Below are 23,767 nucleotides of genomic sequence, written 5' to 3' on the forward strand. Positions count from 1 at the left end.
CCACTGCACTGCAGCCTGGGCGACAGAGAGGATCATTGAGCCTAGGAGTTGGAGGCTGCGGCGAGCTATGACTATGTCAATGCATTCCATCATAAGCAACAGAGTAAGACCTTGTCTCTTAAAAACAAACAACCAGGCTGGGTGCGGTGGCCTACGCCTGTAATCCCAGTACTTTGGAAGGCCGAGGAGGGCAGATCACCTGAGATCGGGAGTTCGAGACCAGCCTGACCAACATGGAGAAACCCTGTCTCTACTAAAAATACAAAATTAGCCGGGCGTGGTGGCACATGCCTATAATCCCAGCAACTCAAGAGGCTGAGGCGGGAGAATTGCTTGAACCTGGGGGGTGGAGGTTGCAGTGAGCTGAGATTGCACCACTGCACTCCAGTCTGGGTGACAGTGCAAGACTGTCTTAAAAAAAAAAGAAAAATGCAAATGAATAAGAAAAGTTAAAAATACAAATATAGCACTGTAAACATCTGATATGTATCCTTTCAGACTTTTTTTCTGTATATATTTATTTGTTAAATTTGTATTGATGCCCTCCTTTAGTGTAGGCTTTCTGTTAAGGCCTGGAAATAGAGCCAAACAAAACTTTTTTTTTTTTTTTTTTTTTTTTTTCCTCTGTCACCCACACTAGAGAGCAGTGGCACAGTCATGGCTCACTGCACCCTCAACCTCCCAGATTCAAGCAGCACTCCCGCCTCAGCTGCAACTACAGACACATGCCACCGCACCCAGCTGATTTTTGTATTTCCTATAGAGGTGGCACTTGGCCATGTTGCCCAAGGTGGTCTCAAACTCCTGAACTCAAGCAATCCTCCCAACTCAGCCTCCAAAAGTTCTGGGAATAAGGGCAGGAGTCACTGCACCTGGCCCAAACAGAACTTTTGTCTTTGTGTAGCACACCCATAAACATAAATACTTGGATTTTTTTCCCCCCTTTATTTAATAGGATCATAGACATATACCTAACTTGATCTTATTTCCACATTAGGATTCTCGTGTTTCTCAAATTCAGAATAAAGGCAAAGGATTTTTTTGTACCAACCCTTGTTTCTCTTCTTTTCCTCAGAGATTACCTAAGCAAATTGAAGAACGTAATGAAAGACTAAAAGAAGAGATGTTAGGTAAGCTTACTTCTTACTTTCGCTTGATCATAAACAGCTAGGAACCTAGGATGGGGACATAGTGAATACTAGAGGAGAACACAACAGTTAGAAAAAGTTTCCAGGGCCGGGCGCGGTGGCTCAAACCTGTAATCCCAGCACTTTGGGAGGCCGAGATGGGCGGATCACGAGGTCAGGAGATGGAGACCATCCTGGCTAACACGGTGAAACCCCATCTCTACTAAAAAATACAAAAAGCTAGCCGGGCGAGGTGGCTGGCGCCTGTAGTCCCAGCTACTCGGGAGGCTGAGGCAGGAGAATGGCGTAAACCCGGGAGGCGGAGCTTGCAGTGAGCTGAGATCCGGCCACTATACTCCAGCCTAGGCGACAGAGCGAAACTCCGTCTCAAAAAAACAAAAAAAAGAAGAAAAAGTTTCCGACTCTGCCTTTACTGTGGACTGCAGTACCACAGGGCTACTGACTTCTCAGTTATTTTGACCCCAGAAGGGGCAGCATGGCTGAGAGGATATTGGCTTTTTCGGAAATCAGACTTCCTTTTTTATTTTCTTGGGAATTGTTCTTGCCTGCAAGAATTTAAGCATAATTCAGTTCCCTGGGATTATGCTTAAATGGAATTAAAAATCCTAGGATACCACCAACCTCGATTTCAGATGACAATTACATAAAAACCGTTGAGTTTCTTCATTGAATAATCACTCCTTCAGGTTCATTAGGATGCAGTCAAGATCATGAGAATTTTTATTTAGAAAATGGCCCTCAAAGTCCCTTTAGCGTTTGAGAACACACGAGAGGACAGGAATTAGGAGTAAAGAGAAAAAAGACTGGGGGTAGGGGTAGGGCAAATGGATTCATATGATCCATGTTTAGTTATTTCTCGTATTTGCCAAACCATTTTAGAGCCGGAATCAGAGAACCTCCCACGAACAATCTGCTTGAGTAAGAGGAGTGAGGGCTTCTGAACACAGACTTAAGTCTTTTCCACTTGTAACCTGTCTGATATTTCGCTGGTCAGGATCTGCCATGTATTTTCCTTTATGAGTATTTTCTAAATCTGTTATTTGAATTACATTTAATAAATTGCAATCATGTGGCCCTAAAGGAAAAATAATTTAAAATAAATTGGGCGCTCACGCCTATAATCCCAGCACTTTGGGAGGCCACGGCAGGCGGATCACGAGGTCAGGAGATCGAGACCATCCTTGCTAACACAGTGAAACCCTGTCTCTACTAAAAATACAAAAAATTAGCCGGGCGTAGTGGCGGGCGCCCGTAGTCCCAGCTACTCAGGAGGCTGAGGCAGGAGAATGGTGTGAACCCGGGAGGTTGAGCTTGCAGTGAGCCAAGATCGCGCCACTGCACTCCAGCCTGGGAGACAGTGAGACTCCATCTAAAAAATAATAAATAAATAAATAAATAAATAGGGCCTGCCTGGCATTTATGGCCTTCCAGACATCAGTATCCAGCAAATGGGAACAAATTTCCCAAAGGATCATTCTGATAGCCAAGTCGATTGAGAGGAGGCCATTAACCATTAACCTAGACTATCCAGAGTCTTCTGGCCCCTGCCGGCTAGAGACTGTAAAGATTGCTACTTCAGACTCGGGATAGCTCTGGAGCCCTCCCCAGATTTTCCAAAAAAGGGAGGGGGATGGGGGAGCTTTTCCCTTAATTTACTTATTTAATTAAACTTGGCCGGGCACAGTGGCTCCTGTGATCCCAGCACTTTAGGAGGCCAAGTTAGGAGGATTGCTTGAGCCCAGGAGTTTGAGGCCAGCCTAGGCCACATGGTGAAACCCCATTCTAGAAAAAATTAGCCAGGCATGGTGGCATGTGCCTGCCCGTAGTCCCAGCTACATGGGAGGATCAGTTGAGCCCGAGGGTTCGAAGCTACAGTGAGCGATGATGGTGCCACCACACTCCTCACTGGGCAACAGAGCATGACCCTGTCTCAAAAAAGAGAAGAAGGAAAAGAGCAAAATTTTTCTTACCTATTTTTACTAACAATGATGCTCTATTTTAGAAAAAAAAAAAGTATTTGCATTTAGTATTTGAATTTCTTGCTAAAAAAGATGACCTTGTGAATGGCCATAGTGGATCTGGAAGGCATTGGTCTCTTAGTCTGTTTTTTTAAAGCCAGTCCAGTAAAGGGACTGGTGCAAACTGAATCTTACTGCCTACTGTTAGTTCCAAATGGAATTAAAACTTCCATTTGCCCTTGTCTTTATAAATTCTAATGCACCAGAATGTTCTGTCTCTAAGGCTTTGGGTTTTTCTTACGTCATTCTCTTCATTTGAAAAAATTCAAGTTGAATTCATTCCCTCAGTTGCTTCTAAAATGAAATCACCTGCCATTAGACTTAACCAATTTAAGTTGCTTTGTAAATAATGTGTGTTGTTACACATGTGTAGTTTGAATGGCTAGATTCTTTTCCCTTAATGAGTATAGAAATCATGAATAAGATACTGCTCTAGGTGTTACCCCACAGTAGATACTAGAAGAGAGAAATCACTCTTTACATGGAATTTCAGCCCCCACAAGAGCTTTTCTGGTGTTCTTTCCTCTTTGTTACAGATGAGGTAACTTTGGTTCATGTTCTGTGAGATCCCTGGAGGCTAGACATTCTGAATGCAAATTAGTATCACTTAGCAGTTCTGAGCGAGCTTTTCACAGTGGACTGCATGATCTTTATGCTAGTTCCTGTTAAAATGATGACTTCTGTGGAGTATAAGCAGTTAAACATTTTTTAAATCGGGTAGTGTGGGCTGGGTGTAGTGGCTCACACCTGTAATCCCAGCAATTTGGTGGCAGGCTGAGCCCAAGAGTTCGAGACCAGCCTGGGTAACATGGCAAAATCCTGTCGCTACAAAAATTAGCCAGATGTGCTGGTGTGCATGTGTAGTCCCAGCTACTTAGGAGGCTAATGTGGGAGGATCACTGGAGCCCAGGAGGCCAAGACTTCATTGAGCCACAATGATGCCACTGCACGCAAGCCTGGGTGACAGAGTGAGACCCTGTCTTTAAAAAAAAAGAAAATTATAAAATCAGGTAGTGCGATGCCTATTACAGCTTTTGTTCTTTTTATTCAGGAGCACTTTAGCTTTCAGGGTCTTTTGTGGTTCCATACAAATTTTGGGATTTTTCTCTTTCCATGAAGAATGTCATTGGTGTTTCGACAGGTATTACATTGAATCTGTAGATCACTTTTAGTAGTACAAAATGGGTTTTTATTTAGATTTGTTCAGTATTCTTTAACTTGTTTTTTCTTCCATATCTGTAATTTCCTTTTCATTAGAAAGAAGAGCTATGTACTCCTTGAGGAAAAAATCCTGATAGGCATTATTAGTGGGTAGAACAATTATTTGCTTTGCCCTTTCTAGCCCGTCATTTATAATCTTTAGAACAGGAGACCCAGGGTGGCCATTAGTCCTAGTGGCACATTAGGACCATTAGTCCTAGTGGTCCTTGCTGATCACAGAAGATGATCATGATAGCATCAAGACGATCACTTGAGGAAAGTGGTCAGCAGCTGGAGTGGGGGGTTGGGTTTTGTTTTTTTGGTGTTTGTTTTTTTTTTTTTTTTTTTTGTCCTTTTCTCTGGGATAATTAGCCTCACAGCCATAATAACCAAGGAATGTAAGGTTTAAAAGAACTTAAGGGTATATGTGGTTGATAGTGTGATGAGATGGAAATAGAAACCCTGCACATAGCATCCCAGGAGGCTCAGAGCATTTTTGAGCAACTAGTCATTGATGCTTTATTTGCTTTTTCTCTGATGTAATGATTTCACAGTTTTCTTAAATAGCTGGATAAACAAGTTGGCTGGGTACAGTAGCTCATGCCTGTAATCCCAACATTTTGGGAGGCCAAGGTGGGAGGATTGCTTGAGCCCAGCAGTTTGAGACCAGCCTGGGCAACATGGCGAGACCGTCATCTCTGCAAAAACTTTAAAAATTAGCCAGGCGTGGTAGCGCAAGACTGTGGTCCTAGCTTCTTGGGAGGCTGAGGTGGATCGCCTTAGTCCAGGAGGTCAAGTCTGCAGTGTTATGATGGTACCACCCTGGGCAACAGAGCCAAAACCCTTTCTCAAAACCAAAAAAAGAAAAGAAAAATCTCATGTGAAACCATAATATAGAAAAAAAAAAAAAAGTAGTGTTTTATATAAATTCAAATGTACGGTATAGCATTTATAATCAGAATAATCAGGTTAGTCTGAGGAACATAAAGATCTGAAGTCAGGTTTCATATGGCAGACACAGCCTTTATGAGTATATCTAAGCCTTTATGCATATATTTCATTGTTTCAATTTTACAGTATTAAATTTTTTTGCTCACATAGGTAAATAGTTTAAAAAAAAAAAAAATTTAAAAGTAAAACTGACGAGACACTTTCAGCAACCCTGAAGCTCCTCTGCTCAACTGTAAGATTCTTAGGACAAACGCCCCATGTTACTGCTCTGCCCTCAGGAGTCCCTTGAGAAGTGTGGCTGTGTCACCTTATGGGAGGAGTGCCTTCCTGGGGGTTAGTTCTTTGCACATGAGTCATTCTTTTTGGCAGCCATGCTGGGAGGGCAAGAGATTTATATTGGGATGATGCCACAGGTCTCCAAACAAACTTTGATTCCAAATAGAAAAGAATATAGGGTAAAGACATCCGTCATCATTTGCAAGTTATTATGTTTGCTGGCCCAGCCAAGAAGTCTTTCAAGCAAGTGAAATTGTCAATAAAATCTGTATGTACATATTTTTGGTTCTTCCTTGATCTGTCATCTCAGTTTATTGAACTATGAGGTAGCAAATAGAGTCATCTACTTTCTCCAAAACGTAACATAGACTGCGTGGGCTACTTTTCACATTGTCTAACGGGGAAGCTCTACCCAGGCAGCTTTATCCCTCTAATCACTAGAGATGGGTGTTTACAATTCATTTTTTGATACACGCCCTCTCATCAACATTCTAATCACCAGTTGCAAAGCAAGTTAACCTTTTGGGGCTGCAGCTCAAATATGGTGCCCAGAACATCAGTACCTGAGGACCTGCCAAAAATGCATGATATCAGGCCCTACCCCAGACCTACTGAATCAGAGATTTAGGATGGAACTCAGCAATCTAGTTTTAACCCCTCAAGTGTTTCTGATACACACTCAACTTTAATGACTCTGATGAGTTGAGAGACAGAGTGTAGAGGCAGCTCAGGTGAGGAGTTAAAGGCCAAAGGAGGGCATGGCTAAGAGGGGCATTCAGCTCTGCTCCGAGAGACACCTCCTGAGCAAAAGCAGCCATGGCACTGAGTTTTATCTTTTCTTCTTTGTGTTGTATCTACAGCAGAGAAAAACTAGAAAGCAGACATTTCAGAATGTGTGGTCTTCCAATTCACTAGACTTCAGATTTCAGCTCTCTATTTGGACAAGTTGCCACTAGAGGAATAGAGTCAGTTACATTTACCACTTACTGGGTGTGCGGGGGATACCAAGCTTCCCTTGCCCCAGGTCCTGGGTAGGGAGTAGGTCCCAGAACACAAGTATGGTTTGTGTTCTGACCATTCCATGAGATGCTACTCTTCCTACCTTAACCAAGAGCTGCCAGGTGCCTATCCCCACCTTGACCTACAGCAGCTATTTGAAACTTACCTACTTCCCTCAAAGAAACCATAGACACAAAGACAGGGCATTGCCCCAGTAATCCACCTTCCTTTCACCAGCACCTGCTGCTGCCCCTGCCCTGGCCACTCTGGCACACATGTGGGCCTTGTTCGTATCCAACCCAGGTTTTCCACTCATACCTTCACTTTCTAGGAACATATTCCTGGTCTCCTGATTCCTAAAGTCACTCAGTTGTTCACTCCTGGCCACTAGCAATCTGATGAGAGCACATTGTGAACTGAATTAAAAGAATACCATCTGGATCTTGGCATGGTGGCTCATGCCTATAATCCTAGCACATTGGGAGACCTATGTAAGAAGATCCCTTGAGCTTGGGAGGTCAAGACCAGCCTAGGCAGCATATAGCAAGACCCTGTCTCTACAAAAAATAAAAATAAAAAATTAGCCTGGCGTGTAGCATGTGCCTGTAGTCTCACACTTGGGAGGCTAAGTTGGGAGGATTCCTTGAGCCCAGGCGGTCAAAGCAGCAGTGAGCTGTGATGGCACCACTGCATGCCAGTCTGGGCAACCGAGTGAAACCCTGTCTCAAAAGAAAAATATATATATATATATCATCTTGTATGAGTGCCACATTCAAGAGCTACATGCGGAGATAGAATTAACATGTCATTGCCAAGTTCAGCATATTCTGGCTATACCCGGATATCATGTACTTTTCTGCTTTGCAAGTAGTAGAAGGTCCTAGAATCAGCTCCCTCAATGAGGCTCACAAGAAAGACTAACTTGTTACCACCCCTCTTAAAGCTGCTGAAGCCACACATTTAGGTACAGAAACCCAGAGTCTGTTCCCCCCCCACCCCACATTTCTCACACTTCTCACACTATTCTACCTGATATCTGTCATTACAGACTGTACACCTGCAGGATTTTGCACTCTGGCCACGTTCTACAAGAAACCAATTCCTTGTTGTGGTTGGTTGTTCCCTTAGTAGAGAATGTCAGCTTTTCAGTGCTTTGCTTTTGTCTTCATTTCCTTTTTTTTTTTTTTTTTTTTTCTTTTTTGAGATGGAGTCTCGCTCTGTCGCCCAGGCTGGAGTGCAGTGGCGCCATCTCGGCTCACTGCAAGCTCCGCCTCCCGGGTTCATGCCATTCTCCTGCCTCAGCCTCCCGAGTAGCTGGGACTACAGGCGCCCGCCACCTCGCCCAGCTAGTTTTTGTATTTTTTAGTAGGGACGGGGTTTCACCATGTTAGCCAGGATGGTCTCGATCTCCTGACCTCGTGATCCGCCCGTCTCGGCCTCCCAAAGTGCTGGGATTACAGGCTTGAGCCACCGCGCCCGGCCTGTCTTCATTTCCTAATTGCTATCCTGAAGCTTCTTAGGAGAATAGTTCCCACTCCTTTGAAAATCCGTGGTAAGGCTTCTTTCAGCCCTCGAATTTACCCAAGGTCTAATACAGGCGTACCTCAGAGATGTTGCAGGTTCAGTTCCAGACCAGCACAAGAAAGCGAATCACAAGAATGTTTTGATTTCCCAGTGCATACAGAAGTCACTATAGTATTATATAAACGTGACCTCTGTATGCACCGGGAAATCAAAAAGTTGCTTAAAAAATGTTGATGATGAGCTCAGCCTTCAGGGAGTTGTAATCGTTTTGCTGCTGGAGAGCTTTGCCTCCACGTGGATGGCTGCTGACTGATCAAGGTGGTAGTTGCTAAACACTGGAGTGTCTGTGGCAGTATCTTTAAATAAGATAGCAAGGAAGTTTGCCACATCAGTTGATTCTTCCTTTCATGAAAGATTTCTCAGTAGCATGCAGTGCTGTTTGATAGCATTTTACCCACAATAGTTCTTCCAGTATCGGACTCAGTCCTCTCAAACCCTGCTGCTGCTTTATCAGCTAAGGTTATGTCATATTTGGGGGTTTTTTGTTTTGTTTTGTTTTGTGACACAGAGCCTCGTTCTGTCACCAGGCTGGAGTGCAGTGGCACAATCTCGGCTCACTGCAACCTCTGCCTCCTGAGTTCAAACAATTCTTCTGCCTCGGCCTCCCAAGTAGCTGGGATTATAGGCACATGCCACCACGCCTGGCTAATTTTTCTATTTTTGTAGAGATGGGTTTTCACCATGTTGGCCAGGCTGGTCTCCAACTCCTGACCTCAAGTGATCTGCCTGCCTCAGCCTCTCAAAGTACTGGGATTATAGGAGTGAGCCACTGTGCCTGGCCAGTTTATGTAATATTATAAATCCTTTGTTGTCACTTCAACAATGTTCACAACATCTTCACCAGGAGTAGATTCCATCTCAGGAAACCACTTTTTTTGCTCATCCACAGCAAGCAAATCCTCATTCATTTAAGTTTTATCGTGAAATTGTAGCAATTCAGTGACATCTTTAAGCTCCATTCAAATTCTAATTATCTTGTTATTCTCACCACATCTGTAGCAACTTCCTCCACTGAAGTCTTCACCCCCTCAAAGTCATCTATGAGGGTTGAAATCAGCTTCTTTCAAACTCCCGTTAATGTTGGTATTTTGACCATCTCAGCAGCCGTAGCCATATGAAGCGTCTTTCTTTTTCTTTCTTTTTTTTTTTTTTTTTTGAGACGGAGTCTCGCTCTGTCACCCAGGCTGGAGTGCAGTGGTGCGATCTCGGCTCACTGCAAGCTCCGCCTTCTGGGTTCACGCCATTCTCCTGCCTCAGCCTCCCGAGTTGCTGGGACTATAGGCGCCTGCCACCAAGCCCAGCTAATTTTTTGTGTTTTTTAGTAGAGACGGGGTTTCACCCTGTTAGCCAGGATGGTCTCGATCTCCTGACCTCGTGATCCACCTGCCTCAGCCTCCCAAAATGCTGGGATTACAGGCATGAGCCACTGAACCTGGCCAATGAAGTGTATTTCTTAAATAATATTATTTTCTGAACAGTAGGTCTCAACAATGGGCTTAAAGTGCTTAGTAAATTATTCTCTAAATAGATGTGCTGTCATCCAGGCTATGTTGTTCCATTTCTAGAGCACAGGCAGAGTAGATTAGCATCATTCTTAAGAGCCCTAAGATTTTTGGAATGGTAAATGAGCACTGGCCTCAACTTAAAGTCACCAGCTGCATTAGCCCCTAACAAGAGAGTCAGCCTGTCCTTTGAAGCCAGGCATTGAATTATTCTCTCCTGTTGCTATGAAAGTCCTATCTGGCATCTTCTTTCAATATAGTGCTCTTTCATCTACACTAAAAACATGTTTAGTGTAGCCACCTTCATCAGTGATCTTAGCTAGATCTTCTGGATAACTTTTTGCAGCTTCTATATCAGCCTTTGCTGCTCCACCTTTCTCTTTTATGTTATGGAGACGGCTTCTTTCCTTAAAGCAGCTTCCTCACTTAACCTTGGTAGGACTGAAGAAAGTTAGGGCCTTGCTGTGGCAATCCAAGGCTCTGGCTTAAGGGAATGTTGTGGCTGGTTTGATCTTCTATCCAAACACCTAGGACTTCTCCATATAAGCAATAAGGCTGTTTTGCTTTCTTATTCCTGTGTTCACTGAATTAATTTTGTTAAAGTCTGGCTCTTCCTTTTACTTGAACACTTAAAGGTCATTACAGGATTATTAATTGACCTAATTTCAATATTGTTGTGGCTTAGGGAAGAGGGAAGCCTGAGGAGAGGGAGAGATACAAGGGAATGGCTGGTCAGAGGAGCAGTCAGAACATACGCCGCACTTATTAGTTCAGTTAGCTGTTTTATGCAGGTGCAGTTCGTGGCACCCCAAAACAATTACAATAGTAACCTCACAGATCATCGATTACAAATCACCATAACAGACGTAAGAATATGAAAAGGTTTGAAATATTATGAGAATTACCAAAATATGAAACAGAGACACGAAATGAGTACGTGCTATTGGGAAAATTGTGCTGACAAACTTGCTTGATGCAGGATTACCACGTCTTCAGTTTGTGAAAAAAAACAATAACTGTAAAGCACAAAAAAAGCACAGCACAACAAAATGAAGTCTGCCTGTATAAGAATTTGAATTGGGTGTGAATTTTATCCTTTCTACCCTGGGCTCCCTTGATTTGCCTTTTGCTTAGAGAAAAGCTAGAGTTAGCTGCATGCCTTAGTTTCCTGCCTCACAGGAGGAAATGTGGTATTAGGATTCAGTTGTATGCAATTTGTTTCATCTAAACAGAGAAGAAAATCCCAAAGTAGCTGTTCCATCGAATCCACGCCCAAGTGATCTTAAGGAGATGAAAACACAGCGTTCCTGGTTTTGCTCAGGGTGAACTGCCTGGTACATAGTCAGTATCGCCAAAGAGAAATTATGCATTACAAATCAGTTGGGTTATTGTGATATGCTACTTGGCAGAGAAATTAATATTTATCAACTGAATCCAGTGGCAAGCACTCTGATTCCTGTTTCTAAACATTCTGGTCTAAGCACGAGTAGTTTTGTACTCTTCTCTTTGCCATGGGATCTAGTCTGATAGACGAGATCCTAATAGTTAGGGACATGTGGACACATTCAGGCTAAGTGATGGTGCCGCCTGTGCTATAGGTGGAAACAAGGAAACCTCATTGATTAGTGTCCAGATAAGGAAGACAGAATTTGACAACCAGTGGAAAGTGTGGCAGATAGGCTAGTTTGGCAGATGATCCTGTTTGGATACAAGGAAGCTGCTTTAGCTTCTGAGCACCTAACCTGACTCTAAACAGCAGGCAGAAAAATGTGTGAGTGTGCATATATTTAGGAGCCTGAGCTCTACTGAAGGCTGTTCATTCTCTTGTCATTGGCATAAACAGCAAAAAGTAAATTTTTCAGTCACTTAAAACTTGTTGATTCTACCATACTGTTTTGCCCTGTTCTTTGTGTTCCACTGACCACACTCTGGCTTCAGAGCCCATCTACCCAAGCACTGTAGAAATTTTAATGTTTGTTCAGTGAATAAATGGCCTCTTTCCCATAATGTGGGACTAACTTTCTGTCAGAACCACCCCCAGGGTCTCCCCTTCTGGTTCATTCTTCATTTTGCCACAGGATTACTAACCCTGAACACTCAGTTCTCAAGCCATCAGCGGCTTCCTGTGGCATGGGAACTGTAGGCTGATGGGCCTGGCTCAGGAGAGCCTGGCAGGAGGCACCTGCCTGCCCCGCTTCAGCCCCATTGGACACACAGCTCGCCTACCTACCTCTGTGCATTGGCACACACTGTTTGGGCTTGCACTGACACCACCTCTGTCTCATATGGTTGCAGTCCTTTGGCCTTTGGTGCCTGGTTCAAGTGCAAACTCTTAGACAAAGATAAACCAAATCTTCTCTTTCCTCCACCCCTTTCCTCTCTTCCTGCCCCAGCCAAAGGAATGTTCCCTTTCCTGACTCTCTTGGCATTTTATAACTCAGCTACACATGAATTTGGTTTTGCATGTATGTCTTTTCTTCCTTGTCAAATTCTAAACTTGTTTTGGTGTATAGACCATGTCATGTATCTTTGCATCTCTACTACACACAGCAAGGTGCCACACACGTAATGAGTAAATGTTGGTTGAATTAATCTATATCAGGTGACCTTAGGTCTTCTCTAATGCAGAGACTATTTGTGTATCTTTTATTACATACCTGCTACCTGCCAGGTATTATATATATGTAGTCTTGTTTAGAAAGCAGAATTTTGCATTTTCTTTTCTTTTTTTTTTCCTGTAAGTGATGGTTGGTGAAATTAATGTGGAATGGTATAAAGGCAGAGATACTGGAATTGAAGGAAAAAGAATAATTATCTATGTGTTAGTCTGGATCATCCAAAAAACAGATGCCAAGATAGGATTAAAAGTACAAGAGATTTATTGGGGGAAACACCTGCAAGGGAAAATGGGGCTGGGAGCTGGAGGATGTTGGCAGAGCTGGCAGACCCCTGTGGAGAACGAGGAGCGGGGGAGGGGGAAAGTTTTCCACTGGACTGTGGTGTTGAGAAAGTTTCAACAAAGCCATTGGGGAGCCAGCGCTGCCCCTCAGACGAGTCCCTGGCCTACCCCTCACATGCTCAGGCGCTGGCTGGAAGCCACAGGTGGGAAGGGTGGCCTCTGCATGAATGTGCTGATGGATTTTAGAGTGCAGCCACTGTGTCCCCTGCATTTGGAGAGGTACATCTTCATGACTGCCACACCATAGAATCATACAAGCTAAAAGTTCAAAGGTGACTTGTGGCAGACAGGCCCTTTAGCCAGTTAGGCAGTGAGGGCCTGGGAAAGAGAATTCTTCCTCTCTTCGGCAGTTTGAATATTCGCAGTCTTAGCTTGGAATGGGCTTTCTGCACTAGAAGGAAACCTCCTTTAGTGCAGACCAGCCTAAAACCAAGCCACTGCTGCCTGAGGACGCTGCCATCCCTGGAGCACGGTGACATGCCATCGCTCGGGACCGATTCCCATCCCCCAGAGCACTGCGGTGTGTGGCCTCTTCTGAAAAGGCTTCCTCGTGCTCCTGTAAGGTCAGAAAGCACCTCTGGGCACACCTCAGTCTTTTGGGTCTGCCTCCCCACTAGACTGTGATCACTGTGCATGGAAGCTACTTTTATTCTTGACATCCCAGTGGCTCACATAATAGATGCCAAGTAAAATCTCCAGTTTGTACTTTAAATTGTTTTTCTGGCACTGGAGATGAGCTTGCAATGATCCCTCCATCCACGTAGTGGCCCTGGGCTCAGTGGACCATCCAGAGTAGGCCTGGACCAGAGGCTTCTCCACCATGGAACTGCCCCTCCTCGGGAGTCTGATGTGAGTGGCTCCTGAGACTCATTCTCACTTCACTCACTCCATATCACAAGACCCAAGGATTTCCCAGTACCAACATTTTATTGGGCTGCTTTTGATGGGTTTTTTTCCCCCTCCCTGTCCTCTTTTTCCAACCCCAGGACAAACTGCCAGCGTTCCTGGTTGGTGTTGCTAACTCGGGTTGCCCTGAGGCTGCCCTGTCTTACTCTTGCTTGTTGCGAGCCCCTGGCTATACACACGTGCCCAAGGCTGTGCCGCTCCTGTGCGCAGGCACCCGGGGTTTGTGCCGGTGGTTTCCTGACACAAGCAGCAGCACTGAACGCATGTGTCCCAGGTTTAGGTTTTGGAGGCCTGCCTGGAGAACGGCCATCCCAGGTTCTGGGAGCTTTCTCAATTTACTGTTTCATCCAAAGATGGGTTGGCCTTTCTCTGGACATGGTGAGCTTCCTTGGGCTAGTTCTTAAGCCTGAGACTAAAAGTTCTTACCATGAGTTATTAGGGAGGCCTGGAAAATGTGAAGGCCATGCGTCTTTTTTGCTCTGTTACCCAGGCTGGAGTGCAATGGCATGATCATGGCTCACTGCAACCCTGAACTCCTTGGGCTCAAGCAGTCCTCCTACTTCAACCTCTGCATAGCTGTGACAACAGGCGTGTCCCCCACATCTAGCTAATTTTTAAATTTTTGTAGATACAGGGTCTCCCTATGTTGCTCAGGCTGGTCTCAAACCCCTAGACTCATGTGATCCTCCTGCCTCAGCCTCCCAAAGTGCTGGGATTACTGGTGTGAGCCACTGTACCCAGCCAAGGCCATGCATCTTTAAGTGCTTTACCTGGGCTTTACTCTAAGATGGGAGGTCTCAGAGTGAGAAAAGCTGCTAGGAAGTGGGAAGGAGCCTGTGCCTCTGGTGATTAAGGATTTCTCTTTTCGTCTACCCCCATTCTCACCTCCACTGGAAGCAGACCTGCAAGAAAAATTAAAGCAGTTTAGAAAGGGTTGAAACTGTTTATTCACCCATCCCCACCAAAATTTTCTGGAACATTCCTAGTTTCAAATGTTCCTTATATCTTAAAACAGCATAAGAACTGTTAGTTTTTTTTTTTTGTTTTTTTTTTCTTAATTGTAGAGATGAGAGTCTCACCATGTTGCTTGGGCTGGTCTAGAACAACTGGGCTCAAACCATCCTCTTGCCTCAGCTTCCCAAAGTGCTGGGATTGCAGGCATGAGTCACCACGCTTGGCAGGAACCGTCGGCTATATACCGTGACTTTTTTTTTTTTTTTTTTTTTTTTTTTTTTTTTGAGACAGAGTCTCACTCTGTCGCTCAGGCTGGAGTGCAGTGGCGCAATCTCAGCTCACTGCAACCTCTGCTTCCCGGGTGCAAATGATTGTCCTGCCTCAGCCTCCCTAGTAGCTAGGACTACAGGCACATGCCACCACCCTCAGCTGATTTTTGTATTTTTAGTAGAGATAGGGTTTCACCATGTTGGCCGGGCTGGTCTCGAACTCCTGACCTCAGGTGATCAAACCACCTCGACCTCCCAAAGTGCTGGGATTACAGGTGTTAGCCACCACGCCTGGCTTATATATCTCACTCAAGTCATGTGTAAATAAAGCCTGAAACTTGGGAAGAGGAGCGTGGACTATTGAGGTGTTATTGAGGTTGCTGTGCAAATGAACAAGATCCCATTTCTAAGAAATGGCTAGTCTAGTATAGAAGCTAAGGATTTGCTTAGGAAAGCAGGAAGCTCTTGACTATGAATCCAAGCCCAGTGGAAATGGACTGAGTTGAATTAAATTTAGCAGGTGGCTGCTGCCGTTCTAGAGAAAAGAGACTTGGAGGGACCTCTGCCCTCACTACCAGGCAGACCTGGCTTGGCAGGGTGCCTTGAGCCTCACTGGAACAGCAGTTGGTTTTCCCAGAACTCACCCCAGAAGCCTGTGTCCTTTGATAGTACTGGCCAGTTAGGACAGGAGGCTTTGATCTCCCAGAGGGAGCCAGTAGGACTCCACTCTCATCTATGAAGCACAGGCTTGGGGTGGATGGCACTGAAGTGACTGCACTGCTGAGTGGGGAATAGGGGCTGGGAACTCTCCTGGAAGCTTTCATCATATTAAAAGTAGGCATTTCTTTAACTGCAAAGAGGTACTTTTATATTTTGTACTCAGTGGTAAGGCAAGATTAATTGGTGCCTTCCTGCTTCTGTTCATTCCTGTATTCATTTGAGTTTTTGCTTTTACATTACAGGTAAATTAAAAGATCTTGGGAACTTGGTTCTCCGACCTTTTGGGCTCTCCACAGAAAATTTCCAGATCAAACAGGATTCCTCTACCGGCTCGTACTCCATCAATTTCGTTCAAAATCCAAATAATAACAGATAACAAAGATAACAATAGCTTTACAAGCTGACTTGGAATTGTGTGCTGCTTGCTGTTAGCAAGGGGAAAGGCCCTGCCAATGTTTAACTTTTAAAAGCATCTTATCTAAAAGAAAGGCTATCCAGTAGAGCCTAGTGCTCCCTTTTCCCTCTTTTATGATCAGGGTGAAATGTACTTCCTGATGTAATGAACCCAATTTGATTTCCATTTTAAGGTGGTATCTGTGCAGCTGGTGTCCCGGTTCTGGCTGTCCTATGTCCAGGAAGAAGCCCATTTGTCGAGGCTGACCTTCCTGATCCACACAGACACATAGCCCAGCAAAAGCCTCTCCTGAACCAAACAGACCTGTTGGTTGGGAGATTGCCCAGACATGACTGATGACGGGTTCCCGCCTGCCTGTCCCCTCCCTGATCACACAGCTAACGAGGCTGCCTCCAGCATTTCCTGGTTTCCTCTGTGGTAATAAAAGCTTTCTGTGCTTAGGTCTGGGTTGGGTTGTGAATTTTGTCACGTAATGACAACTAAGGCAGAAGCCTTCTCTGGCTTTGGGAGCAGTGTTGGTTTCAAGCAGGGTTACTGATAACACATTCCACAAATCTGCCCAAAGTTTTTGGTGCCTTGTAGATTTATCTTGAAGAGTTGACCATTCTGCCATGTACTAGAATTCAGAAAGTCCACCTTACAAGCTGTCTTGGACCCCACCAGGTTTGTGTAGATAATTATAAATCTGTTTTTGACCAAATGTTAATATTTTTAACTTAAAATAGCTTCATCAAGGAATGGTAGTACATGAATCCCAGAACAAAACCATATTCTTTTCAACTACATGAACCCAGAGGTGTCAAATATTTTTTTGTATTTTTTTTTAGAATATTTTGTAAATTTTTTTAGAATATTTTTCTACTCATCAGTTGATGCTAGTGAAAAGCTTGAAGTTGCTCTGGTTTGAGTGTCAAAAGCATTGCCATGCAAGTTTCATCTTGGAAGTAAATTACACATATAATTCTGTAAGTGACGTGCAGTAGTTAGTCATACTCCCAGTGTTAAGGACTATGTGATTCTTCTGATCTGTTCCTAAAAGCTTTTGATCTTTTTTTTCCTTTTGGTCAAAGTGAACCTCAGAAGAAACTATGTTAAATCTGGCATCCAATTTTCCCAAAAATGTGTGCGTGAAAAATCATACAAGTTGTATGAATACCGTGCAGAATGCTGGATGGTCTGGTAGTGAGTGTTGAGTGCTTCCTGTGCAGCCAGCATTATGCTAGACAGTGGTTCTCAATCTTTTTTTTCTTTTTTGAGATGGGGTCTTGCTCTGTCACCCAGGTTGGAATGCAGTGGCGCGATCTTGGCTCACAGCAACCTCTGCCTCCCAAGCTCAAGCAATTCTCCTGCCTCAGCCTCCAGAGTACCTGGGATTACAGACATGTACCACCACACCTGGCTAATTTTTTGTATTTTTAGTAGAGACAAGAGTTTCACCATGTTAGCCAAGCTGGTCTTGAACTCCTGGCCTCAAGGTGATCCACCCACCTTGGCCTCCCAAAGCATTAGGATTATAGGTGTGAGCCACCATGCCCAAACTTTTATTTCAGGAGCCCTTCATAGTCTGCAAAAAAAATTTTAAGAGCATTTCCACTTACATGCATTGTATCAATATTTAGTATATTAAAAATTGATAGAAAATTTTAAAGTATTTAATCCCTTTAAAAAATAACATGTTTCATGTTACTATAAATAATTTTATGTCAGGTCAGGAACGATGGATGGTTTATGCCTGTAATCACAGCACTTTAGGAGGCCAATGTGGGAGTATTGCTTGAGACCAGAGTTCCAGACCAGGCTGAGCAACATAGCAAGGTTCCGTCTCTACAAAAAAAAGTTTAAAAAAAAAAAATTAGCTGGGCATAGTGGCTTCATGCTACTTGGGAGGCTGAGGCAGGAGGATTGATTGCTTGAGCCCAGGAGTTCAGGACTGCAGTGAGCTATGATCCCACTGCTGTACTTCATCCTGGGTGACACAGACCTTGTCTCTAAAAAAAAAAAAAAAAAAAGTTTTAATGAATTTTTTTTATATTTTTATGAAAAAATCTTCCAACTCAAAGACACATTTTAGTGAGAAGAGTGACATTTTTGCAATCTCTTTAATGCATGACTTGATAGAAAACAGCAAGAGTCTCACATCTCCTATATTCAGTTTGTCATGAGATCACAGTGCAGTCATTGACAGGATGACAGTGAAAAAAGTAGACCCTTTAATTTTGTATTATGAAAATAGTTTTGGCCAGATAGACACCTTGAAAGGGTCTCCAGAATGCCTACAGAGCCTGGGACTACATTTTGAGAACTACTGTCAGATTGTGCCTTGAGCTCAATGGCTTAGACTTAGCAAAATCAGGGCTGAGATTCCTGAAGGACTATCAATGTCTCCAAGGAATAGGAAATAGACTTGTTCATCTAGAAACAGCTTTGGTTAAGAGAAGATGCCCGAGACCACCATTGCCTTGAGTGTAGAAATTTTGTTTCTTAGGCTTCATCCTCCTCTTCCTCTCAATCACACTGAAATCTTATAGGATGCTACACAAGGCCAACATTACATGCTCCCAGTGGGTGGACCAAGCAGTGCATTGTCTGGAAAGGAAAGGATGTCAGCAGGTGTGAGTTTGCTTAAGCCAAGGAGTTTTTATCGGGCACTGTTACTTTGCTGCTTCTAACATTTGTAAGAAAAGGTATATTCAAACCTTTTGAAAATGTTTGACCATAGAACATCTTCAGAGTTCAAAAGTAGAAAGTAAGTGTTAAGGTAGGAAGGTGGCCTGTATTTGCCTATTGCTGCTAGAATGTATGATTTTAAAGCTATGGCCAGGTACCGTGGGTCACACCTACAATCTCAGAACTTTGGGAGGCCAATGTGGGCGGATCACCTGAGGTCAGGAGTTCAAGACCAACCTGACCAACATGGTGAAACCCCATCTCTACTAAAAATACAAAAATTAGCCAGGCACAATGGCACATGCCTGTAATCCCAGCTACTTGGGAGGCTAAGGCAGGAGAATCGCTTGAACCCAGGAGCTGGAGATTGCAGTGAGCCAAGATCACGCCACTGCACTCCTACCTATGTGACAGAGCAAGCCTCCATCTCAAAAAATTTTAAAAAGTTATATGATGCTTCCCACCCCCCACCAAAAAAGCATACCAGAATTTACTTTTAAGGTAGTAGTAACACTGACGTTGTACATATTCTTATTCCAACAATATTGCAATGAGTCAAAATAATTTTTGGAGGCTGGGTGTGGTGGCTCAAACCTGTAATCCTGGCACTCTGGGGGGCTGAGGCAGGTGGATCACCTGAGGTCAGGAGTTCAAGACCATCCTGGCCAATATGGCAAAACCTCGTCTCTACTAAAAATACAAAATTAGCCGGGCATGGTGGCAGGCACCTGTAATCCCAGCTACCCAGGAAGCTGAGGCAGGGGAATCACTTGAACCCAACAGGCGGAGGTTGCAGTAAGCTGAGATCACGCCACCGTACTCCAGCCTGGGTAACACAGTGAGACCCTGTCTCAAAAAAAATAATTTTTGGTCTTTTAGAATTGCCCTGGAGACTCTGAGAAACATTCTTTAAAATATTATCTACTATTTCCCGTCTGCCTCCTGAGTAGACCATGAGTTCATGGAAAGGGCCACATTTATGTTGTTAATAGTACCAGCAGCTACCACTGTACTAGAGACTTAGTAAACTGGTATTAAAGGATATTCCACAAGAGGTGGTTTTAATGTGAACAACCATCACTATTCAAAAGTCTTCTAATTCTGTGCCCTTTTAGTGCCTGTTTTTTCAGATTTCTCCTTCACTACTAACCAATATCTGTTACTTCAAGATAAATAGAAACTAGTCATCTCCATAAATGTTAAGACCCAGCAAGTAATTCAAATGTCAGCTTAGGAGGCTTGCTTGCTATTTTTTCTCAGCCGGGCACAGGTCCTGTAATCCTAGCACTTTGGGAGGCTGAGGCGGGCAGACTCCTTTAGCTCAGGAGTTCAAGACCAGCCTGGGCAATATGGTGAAACCCCGTCTCTACAAAAAATACAAAAAACTACTTGGGTATGGTAGTGTGTGCCTGTAGTCCCAGCTACTTGAGGGGCTGAGGCAGGAGGATTGCTTGAGCCCAGGAGGTCGAGGCTGCAGTGAACTGCACTCTAGCCTGGGTGACAAAGTGAAACCAACCTATCTCAAAAAAAAAAAAAAAAAAAAAAAGGCTTACTTGCTATTTTTCACATTCCAAAGAATGCAGTAGGAGACAGAGACGACAGCTTGGTGTCACTGAATCAAAGTCAGTAACTTAACCCGGTATTGCCCGAAGTGGCCACCTCACCCTGGAGTTTCTGGCCCTAGTTATTCAAGTAAACTTTCTTAGTAGTGTTATTCGTTAAGTGTGTAGTTCTGGCAAATTTGGAGGGCTCAGCTAGGGTTTCTCAATAATGAATCCAGTAATCATACCCATGGAGCTCAAAACATTCTGTAGGCTGGGCGCAGTGGCTCATGCCCGTAATCCCAACACTTAGGGAGGCCAAGGCAGGAGGATCGCTTGAGCTCAGGAGTTTGAGACCAGCCTGGGCAATATAGCGAGACCCCATTTCTATAATAATAAATACATAATAAAAATAAAAAGCATTCTGTAAAGAAGGTCGCTCTAAGCCAGTCTAGCCTGTCTTGCACGGCCACGTAGAATGTTCTCAGATGCTGAACATTCAACCTGGCCTGTAAGCATCTGTCTCCTGGTTTTTAAGTTTTCATTTTTTGCATCTTGGATATTTCCAAGGATTAAAAATTCCCCAACTTTTCCTTTGGTTTCAGTCTCCTCACCTTCTCCAGGCCACATTTCCATCAAGTCTTGTGTTTTCTGTATATTCCCACACTGTATCTTAACTACTTTTCCAGTTTTCACAGGAACAGCTTTTCCACTGGTTGGGGCCTCTGCAGGAGACTTCCCCAGGAAATTAGGATTTCTAAAACAAATTCATACTCATATGGTGGTTTTCCTGTGTAGAGTGCACTGTGGGTTCATTCCTTCATTTCACTCATGGATCCATGCCATTAAATTTACCTATTTTAAAAACCTCAACCATTTTTCTAAGAACTAGCTGGGTGCAGTGGCTTACACCTGTAATCCCAACACTTTGGGAGGCTGAGGCAGGAGGATTACTTGAAACCAGGATTTCGAGACCTTAGCCTAGTCAACATACTGAGACCCCATCTCTACCAAAAAATGTTTTAAAACCAAGTCAGGTATGGTGGCACATGCTTGTAGCCCCAGCTAGTTGGGAGGCTGAGGCAGGAGGATCACTTGAGCACAGGAGTTCGAGGCTGCAGTGAGCTAGGGCCGAGCCACCACACTCCAGCCTGGGTAACAGTGAGAGACCCTGTCTCTGAAAGAAAAAGAAATATGCCTTTCCATGTGTGCTTCCCTTTCATCACAAGCACTGCAGCCAGTTTGTTGTGGTTGGTGATTTTTAGCCTTTTGTTCCTTGCCCCATTCCCTGCAAAACGCACATCTTCTCACTTTACAAATAACTGTACTTAAGGAGACAGTGTTATACCATGTCTAAATGTGGAGGCTGGAGAGTTGCTTAAGCCTACATGTTACAGATGCTCCTATAACTTTAGGGACATCATGGCACTGGGCATACATCTGAGCTTCGGCAAAATGACAAGACCTCAAACACTGTCCTTCAGAGCTGCTTGGATAAAGCCAAAGACATGAATGTTTGTGTCATCCATAAATGCTGAGAGTTGCAGTTCCTACAACGTTTTATGTAACTGAAAGTAGGGGAGAGTGCTTTAAGAAATGTTGCTGGCCAGGCGCAGTGGCTCACGCCTATAATCCCAGCACTTTGGAAGGCCAACGCGGGTGAATAGCTTTAGCCCAGGAGTTCGAGACCAGCCTGGGCAACATGGCAAAACCCTATCTTTAGTAAAAATACAAAACATTAGCCAGGCATGGTAGTACACACCTGTAGTCCCAGCTACTTAGGAGGCTGAGGTGGGAGGATCACCAGAGCCCAGGAAGTCAAGGCTGTAGTGAGCCAAGATGGCACCACTGCATTCCAGCCTGGGAGTGAGACCCTGTCTCAAAAAGAAAAAGATGTTGTCGGGCTTAGTAGTTATTTCTGGTGCCCCTTCAGTCTCTGAACTGGCCTCTGAGACTACTGGTAAGTAACATGTCACTCAACTTTCAAGCTAGGATCTAAGTTGGTGCAGGAAGACTAGGCACAGGAGCTTTTTAGAGGCATTTTACTGCCTGAATAGATAGTGGGAGGAGAAGCTGGCAGCAGGCGTCAGATGTAAACCTGATGGAAGATATATTTTTGCAAGCATGGTCTGATCCCAAGAACTAAGCAAGCCTGCAAATCCTTTTACCACCGGTTCTGCAAAACTTGGGATGTCAAAGGGAAAGGCTATGATAACAGACCCAAGAGGACGGCTGTTAAGACAGCTGTGGAAGTTAATGGCTGCTTTAATCTTGGAAAAGGTCTTTAAGAGGAAGAGTCCAATAATCCCCCAAGACCAAAGTGCAAATCTGAGACACCACATAGGATGGGAAATATCTTGACGAGCCCTCATCCGTTTCCTCTGCTTGTTATCTGTGCTCTCTCCAGATTGCTCTTGGCTTAAGAGGAAAGGCTGGAGCTGCCGGCGCTCAGCTGCGCAGCCCCCATTCAGATGCAGCCTTATGAGCCTGCAGCCTGTGGTCACTGCCAGCGGGATTGTATATTCCTTCCTGTTGTTTTCTGTGATCACTTCCCTTCATTACTGTGCCGGTTCCCTCCCTATGCTCGTCCCTCCCCTTAAGAAATACAGGAGGGACGAGGATAGGGAAGAGAAACTCTTCCTCTAACCTTATCTGTGGATACTGTACAGATACATACCCACAGATACATGTGTACTTGATACATACCCACACAATCCTAGTCAACTCTCCTTGAAGTGATTTCAGTTAGGGATTCTTTCCAGCCTGCTTCCTCGGTACTTGATAGTAACAAGCTTAATCCTTCCATCACCTGGATTTCCTTTTAAAAAGTATGTGTGCATTCCACCAGAAGTGGCTGAAAAATATGTTCCTTCAGTGAACTGCACAATTAAAAGCTGTACAGGGAAAGGAAGCTATCATTTGCAATGACTTCCTCCTGTTGTGTGCAGAGCTATCCTGACCTCACACTATACCAGATCCATTAATGCCTCTGAAAATGAAAAATTGATTACTGTGCTTGCTTCGACAGCACATATACTAAAATTGGAAGGATACAGAGAAGATTAGCATGGACTCTGAAAAAAAAAGTCAATTAAAAAAATGGATTACTTGCTACCAGCCAGTCCAAGAAGTAGGGTGAAAATAACGTCAGCACATGAGAACGACTGCTTACAACCCTTCAAGGGCAGTTTACGGGCTGGGCACAGTGGCTCACGCCTGTAATCCCAGCACCTTCGGAGGGCGAGGTGGGAGGATCGCTTGAGCCCAGGAGTTCAGAACCACACAGATAATATAGGGAAACCCTGTCACTACAAAATAATTTTTTTGTGTGTTAGCTGGGGGTGGTAGTGCATACCTGTAGTCCCAGCTACTCAGCAGGCTAAGGCAGGAAGACCACTTGAACCACAAGGTTGAGGCTTCAGTGAGCCATGGCTGCACCACTGCACTCCAACCTGGGCAACAGAGCGAGACTCCGTCTCATAAATAAATAAATAAATAGCCAGGTGTGATGGCAGGCGCCTGCACTCCAGCCTGGGCAACAGAGTGAGACTCCATCTCATAAATAAATAAAACAAAAATTAGCCAGGTGTGATGGCAGGTGCCTGCATTCCAGCCTGGGCAACAGAGCGAGACTCCATCTCAAAAATAAATAAATAAA

The 23,767-nt window shown here is 44.2% G+C and overlaps 2 protein-coding genes and 1 non-coding gene across 11 annotated transcripts in view; 2 read left to right on the forward strand and 1 right to left on the reverse strand.

Moving 5' to 3' along the window:
* The window catches only part of TTC1 (tetratricopeptide repeat domain 1), a 58,111-nt gene extending 41,770 nt beyond the window's left edge, over positions 1-16,341 (forward strand). For all 3 annotated transcript variants that reach the window (XM_010369917.1, XM_010369918.1, XM_010369919.2), the window contains exons 7-8: positions 1,076-1,130; positions 15,729-16,341. In XM_010369917.1, coding sequence (XP_010368219.1) covers positions 1,076-1,130; positions 15,729-15,862 — 189 coding nt within the window. In that variant the 3' untranslated portion in view covers positions 15,863-16,341. The remainder of the gene's footprint in view (positions 1-1,075; positions 1,131-15,728) is intronic.
* Positions 12,422-23,767, reverse strand: part of PWWP2A (PWWP domain containing 2A) — a 64,938-nt gene continuing 53,592 nt past the window's right edge. For 4 of the 7 annotated variants that reach the window (XM_030927057.1, XM_030927063.1, XM_030927062.1 and 1 more), the window contains one exon: positions 12,422-14,445. Coding sequence is in view for 1 of the 7 variants with exons in the window: in XM_030927059.1 (XP_030782919.1) it covers positions 13,029-13,193; positions 14,429-14,445 (182 nt within the window). In the remaining 6 variants the exon portion in view is untranslated. Of the gene's footprint in view, positions 14,446-17,988; positions 18,488-23,767 lie in introns of those variants that run through there. The other 3 variants (XM_030927059.1, XR_004056317.1, XM_030927055.1) reach the window with 3 other exon arrangements.
* Positions 23,122-23,223, forward strand: LOC115896645. Its single transcript, XR_004056557.1, has one exon. It is a non-coding gene; the product is annotated as a U6 spliceosomal RNA (small nuclear RNA).

The sequence above is a fragment of the Rhinopithecus roxellana genome, chromosome 3 (genome assembly GCF_007565055.1).
Source record: "Rhinopithecus roxellana isolate Shanxi Qingling chromosome 3, ASM756505v1, whole genome shotgun sequence".
Classification (NCBI taxonomy): domain Eukaryota; kingdom Metazoa; phylum Chordata; class Mammalia; order Primates; family Cercopithecidae; genus Rhinopithecus; species Rhinopithecus roxellana.